General features: G+C 38.2%; 1 protein-coding gene across 1 annotated transcript in view; it reads left to right on the forward strand.

Moving 5' to 3' along the window:
• Positions 1-222: 222 nt before the first annotated feature.
• LOC311114919 (high affinity cationic amino acid transporter 1-like) overlaps positions 223-6351 on the forward strand; it is a gene marked incomplete at its 5' end in the record, with an annotated part of 64485 nt that continues 58356 nt past the window's right edge. Inside the window, 2 exons of the mRNA XM_084190136.1 lie at positions 223-409; positions 4980-5162. Of these exons, the coding sequence (XP_084046262.1) occupies positions 223-409; positions 4980-5162 (370 nt within the window). The remainder of the gene's footprint in view (positions 410-4979; positions 5163-6351) is intronic.

Here is a 6351-nt window from a genome sequence, read left to right on the forward strand (position 1 = left end):
GGAGTGACAGGAGGAGTGACAGGAGGAGTGACAGGAGGAGTGACAGGAGGCGTGACAGGAGGAGCATGTAAACAGTCAGTGTTCCCTACCTTGGAGGGCTGCAGTTATGCTATTGTGTTTTTATTAGCATTCTAATGTGTTCCATCGCTCCCATCCTCCCTCTCGCCTTCTCTCTCCTCCAGGTGTCTGTGACCTCTCCCCTCTGACCTCGTCTTACTCAGCATGGCCCTGGAGAAGCTGCTAGGCTTTGGGAAGCAGCTGCTGCGTGTCAAGGTTGTGGACTGTAACAGTGAAGATTCCCGTCTGTCCCGATGTCTCAACACCTTCGACCTTGTGGCTTTGGGGGTGGGGAGTACTCTGGGTGCTGGGGTCTACGTCCTGGCAGGGGCTGTGGCCAGAGAAAATTCAGGTAATATACTGTAGTATAGTAGTAGTTTAGTAATAGTATTTTACATTACATTTTAGTCATTTAGCAGACGCTCTTTTCCAGAGCGACTTACAGTTAGTGAATACATTATTTTTTATTTTTCATACTGGCCCCACGTGGGAATCGAACCCATATCCCTGGCGTTGCAACCAACTGAGCTACATCCCTGCCCTACCCTGGACGACGCTGGGCCAATTGTGCGCCGCCCCATGGGTCTCCCGGTTGCGGCCGGCTACGACAGAGCCTGGATTCGAACCAGGATCTCTAGTGGCACAGCTGCGCCACTCAGGATACTACACTATAGTAGTACTGTAGTAGTATAGTAGTAGTATAGTAGTAGTAGTGTAGTAGTAGTATAGTAATAGTGTGGTAGTATAGTAGTAGTACTACTATAATGTAGTATAACAGTATAAGTACTTTAGTAGTGTAGTAGTAGTATAGTAGTAGTATAGTAATAGTAGTAGTGTAGTAGTAGTAGTAGTAAAATGTAGAATTCCTACTGCCAGCCGTTGTTATGGTAACAATCCTTCACAGAAGTGCTTATATTATTTGTCAATTGTGGGAATAAATTAGGATATGCACGATTTTTTAATCTAAATATTTTTTTAAATAACTAAATGCAGTACAACCGAGGTGAAATAAGTATAGCTAGTTATAATTGTGATGGCTTAGCAGATAATAAGAAAAGACGATCAGTCTTTTGCTGGCTAAAAGAGAAGGAATATAATATATATTGTTAACAGGAAACTCATTCAACACCTTTAGACAAAGTTGTATGGGAAAAGGACTGGTTTAAACAAGTGTTGATAGGGGACAGAATGCGGTTGGACTATCAAATAATTGGTATACACATTACTCTAACAGAATTTCCACGAGAGCGAGGATATTGGAAATGTAATTCTACTGGATGACATCTTGTTTTTAACCAGGACATAATAACTTATAACTATAACAGCAGATCCCCTTATTGTATGGGACACTTTTAAATGTGCCTTTAGAGGCCATTAAATACAATATTCATCTCTAAAACAAAAACAATTTAGGTCAAAAGAGTTCATATTAACAAAAGGAAATAGAGGGACTAACAGTACAGATAGATGTCAATAAAAATGGTACAATAGAGGTATAGAATAAAGAAGAAAAACTAAACTTATTCAAGAAAGATCAAGTGTAATATATTATAAAAAATAAAGCGAACTGCATGGAATATGGGGAAAAATGCACTAAATTATTTTTGAATCTTCAACATAGAAATGCAATCAAAAATAATTTACAGAAACGGGTTACAAATTACAACAAAGGGTATTTAGAAAAAGGAAGCAAAGCACTTTAAGCATATGTTTACTTTTCAGTCTCCTTCATCTCCACTAAGTCAAGTTAATTGTTAGGATTTTTTTTCTATTAATTATGTAAAATTAACAGCTGTAGAGAAAGACTCACATGAAGGCCGAATTACAGGGGAGTAACTTCTTGATGCAATTAAAGCCTTTAAGTCCTGGAAAACTCCAGGGCTGGATGGCATACCAGTTGAGGTATATCAAACCTTTTTTATGTACTCAGAGGTCTGTTATTAGCATGTTTTAACCACTCCTATAAAAATGGTAGACTATCAGATACACAGCAAGAAGGTCTGATTTCACTATTACTAAAGCAGGACCCAGGTGGTAAATATAAAGATCCAATATAAGACAAGCACTGGAAATAATAGAACATTATAAAAAATATAGGAAACCAAGCCTGGTATTCATAGCTAACTTTGAAAAGGCCTTTGATAAAGTATGACTGGAATTTATATATACGTAAATGCCTGGACTATTTTAATTTAGGAGAATCTCTTATACAATTAAAGTTATGTATAGTAACCCCAGGTGTAAAATAGTAAATAATGGCTACTTTTCAGAAGGTATTAAACTGTCAAGAGGAGTGAAACAAGGTTGTCCACTATCGGCATATATATGGCCATCGAAATGATAGCTAATAAATTAGATCCAACAGTAACATCAAGGGGCTAGAAATCCAGGGCTTAAAAACAAAGGTGTAATTGTACGCTGATGATTGATGTTTTCTCTTAAATCCTCAATTTGGATCCATCCACAGCCTCATAGAGGATCTAGATAATGTTTCCAACCTCTGGATTACAAGCAAAGTGCACCATATTACATATTGGATCACAAAAAAATACAACTTTGACATTACCATGTAGTTTACCAATAAAATTGCCAGACGGTGAAGTGGACATACTCGGTATTCATATCTCAAAAGAAATAAATTATCTCACTACAATACATTTTAATAGAAAGTTTGCCAAATTAGATGAAATCTTGCTAACGTGGAAAGGATAACACTTGTCTATTTGTGGAAAAATCCCCCTGATTAACTCTTTAGTCATGTCCCAGTTTACCTATTTACTTATGGCCCTGCCTTCACCTAACGATTCGTTTTTTAAATTATTTGAGCAAAAAATATTTGACTTTATTTGGAACGGCAAGCCAGACAAAATTAAACAGGCCTATTTATATAATGAATATGAATTCGGAGGGCAGAAATGATTAAATAGTAAAGCATTGGACCTCTCACTTAAGACTTGAATCATACAAAAAATATACTTAAATCCGAACTGTTTCTGTAGGAGATTAATAAGAATGGCTTACCCCTTGTTTCCCTTCAATCAGATTACAACCTCTCACTTTCTATTATTTGAAAATGAAATAATCTCAAAAATATCGCTATTTTTAAAACAAGCCGTAGAAAGCTGGTTGCAATTTCAGTTTAATCCACCAGAAAAGACAGAACAAATATTACAACAAATATTGTGGTTAAACTCAATTGATTAAACAAATATATATTTTTGCAGAAAAAAATGTTAAACTGTATAATCTTTGTAAATTATATCATCAATAGGACTGGTGGAGTTATGTCACACATTCAGTTAACAAAAATACATGGAAATGTCTACTATATCCAAAATTACAACCAACTGATTACCGCAAAAATAGAGGAGGCAAGTGGAAGCAGGAGCAGGAGCAGGTAAGGAACTTGTCTGTCGGCCGCATTAAAGACCAAAATTGGCTAAAGAAAATTGTGATGAATAAAAAAGTATACCAGTTTAATTTAAGGACCAAAAAATGGACAGCTGCTCCATACAGGTTGCAAAAAAGTTGGGAGGAGATTTTCAATGTACCAACTCCATGGCACATGGTTTATGAACTTAACGACGCCGGATTCAGAACTTAGAGTTTTTCAATGTTAATAATTATACAGAATTATTGCAACAAATAGAATGTTATATTTACTGTACCAGTCAAAAGTTTGGACACACCTACTCATTCGTGGGTTGTTCTTTATTTTTACTATTTTCTACATTGTAGAATAATAGTGAAGACATCAAAACTATGAAATAACACATATGGAATTATGTAGTAACCAAAAAAGTGTTAAACAAATGAAAATATATTTTACATTTTAGAATCTTCAATGAAGCCACCCTTTGCCTTGATGACAGCTTTGCACACACTTGGCATTCTCTCAACCAGCTTCATGAGGAATGCTTTCCAATGGTCTTGAAGGAGTTCCCACATATGCTAAGCATTTATTGGCTGCTTTTCCTTCACTCTGCGGTCCAACTCATCCCAAACCATCTCAATTGGGTTGAGGTCGGGTGATTGTGGAGGCCAGGTCATCTGATGCAGCACTCCATCACTCTCCTTCTTGGTCAAATAGCCCTTACACAGCCTGGAGGTGTGTTTTGGGTCATTGTCCTGTTGAAAAACAAATGATGGTCCTTCAAATGATAGTCCCACAAGCTGCAATATTAAAGCTGATCTACCCCCTAAAACAAAAAGTATAGAAAAAAGTAGTATAGTAGTAGTAGTAGTAGTAGTAGTAGTAGTAGTACTGTATTAGTATAGTAGTAGTAGTAGTAGTAGTAGTAGTAGTAGTAGTAGTAGTAGTAGTAGTAGTAGTAGTAGTAGTAGTGTATTAGTGTAGTAGTAGTAGTAGTAGTAGTAGTAGTAGTAGTAGTAGTAGTAGTAGTAGTAGTGTATTAGTGTAGTAGTAGTAGTAGTAGTAGTAGTGGTACTGTATTAGTATAGTAGTAGTAGTAGTAGTAGTAGCAGTAGTAGTAGTAGTAGTGGTACTGTATTAGTATAGTAGTAGTAGTAGTAGTAGTAGTAGTAGTAGTACTTTGGGGGTGGGCAGTACTCTGAGAGTTGGGGTTTAAGTCCTGGCTGGAGCCAGAGAAAATAAAGGTAATACACTGTAGTAATATATTAGTAATATTTTACATTTTACATTTTAGTCATTTAGCAGACGCTCTTATCCAGAGCGACTTACAGTTAGTGAGTGCATACATTATTTTTTGTATTTTTCATACTGGCCCCCCGTGGGAATCAAACTCACAACCCTGGCGTTGCAAACGCCATGCTCTACCAACTGAGCTAATATAGTAGTAGTATAGTAGTAATACCCTGGGGGGCACTACTCTGGAAGCTGGAATATATTTACTGGTTTTGACTAAATCTGATGGTCATCCCAACCCTCTCCCTGTCCCCAGGTCCTGCCATTGTCCTGTCCTTCCTCATCGCAGCGCTGGCCTCTGTGATGGCTGGCCTATGTTACGCTGAGTTTGGGGCCCGCGTCCCCAAGACGGGCTCAGCCTACCTATACAGCTATGTCACTGTGGGAGAACTCTGGGCCTTCATCACGGGATGGAACCTCATCCTCTCTTACATCATCGGTGAGACAGGCAGCCATTAGTATTATTAAAGGTAGACGCAGCAAGATGCTGTTGCATGTGTGATGGAAATGTTAATGTAGGTTATTTTCTATTCTATACATTTCTCTGTTTCATTCATGTGCTGTTCTAATAACCAATTTCTGTGTTCATGCAAGTGACTGATCAGATGAACCCTCACTTATCAGTATCTGCAATTTGGCAGTATGCCCAGACCTTGTTTTGAGAAGGAAAATATATCTCAGTTTCAAGGTCTCAGTTTAGAGAGAAGAAGACTCGTGAGGTATTGGTCTGCCACATGTTATGAACCGGTATTGGTCGGTCACGTGAATGAAACAAAACGGTAATGATTAATTTATTATGCTAAATCATGCAAATATAAATTGTCTGTGTATAGCCGTATATAAGACAACTGCCGGGACTGCCCCGGGGGAGCTCCTGATTGACATGTGTGTTGGCTGGAACCTCTCCTGCGCGCAGACAATAAACAACGATTCATTTAAGATTGACATTGAGTGTCCCTGTGTAAGAATTTCACAAAGTAAACACAAAGTGGATTAATTTCCACAACAACTAACTTGAAGTGCGAGGCTAAACTTTCTGTTTTTGTCCCATGGCAGCATGAACTGCACAACAGATACTGTATGAATGAAGAGCAATCTCAATATCTGTGTTGCTGTTTGTTACACCATCTAACTTTATTTTAACCAGGTAATTTGCACATTTTATCACTCTCAGCTACAACCTGGGTGATGAAACTGAAGAAACACTGAGTGCACAAAACATTAAGGACATCTTCCTAATATTGAATTGCACCCCCCAGCCTCAATTGGTCGGAGCATGGACTCTACAAGGTGTCGAAAGCGTTCCACAGGGATGCTGGCCCATGTTGACCCCAATGCTTCTCACAGTTGTGTCAAGTTGGCTGGATGTCCTTTGGGTGGTGGACCATTCTTGATACACACGGGAAACTGTTGAGCATGAAAAACCCAGCAGCATTGCTGTTCTTGACACAAACCGGTGCGCCTGGCACCTACTATCATACCCTGTTCAAAGGCACTTAAATATTTTGTCTTGCCCATTCACCCTATGAATGGCACACATTCACAATCCATGTTTCAACTGTTTCAAGGCTTAACAATACTTCTTTAAAATGTCTCATCCCCTTCATCTACACTGATTCAAGTGGATT

The sequence above is a fragment of the Coregonus lavaretus genome (genome assembly GCF_964263955.1).
Source record: "Coregonus lavaretus genome assembly, contig: HAP1_SCAFFOLD_425, whole genome shotgun sequence".
Classification (NCBI taxonomy): Eukaryota; Metazoa; Chordata; class Actinopteri; order Salmoniformes; family Salmonidae; genus Coregonus; species Coregonus lavaretus.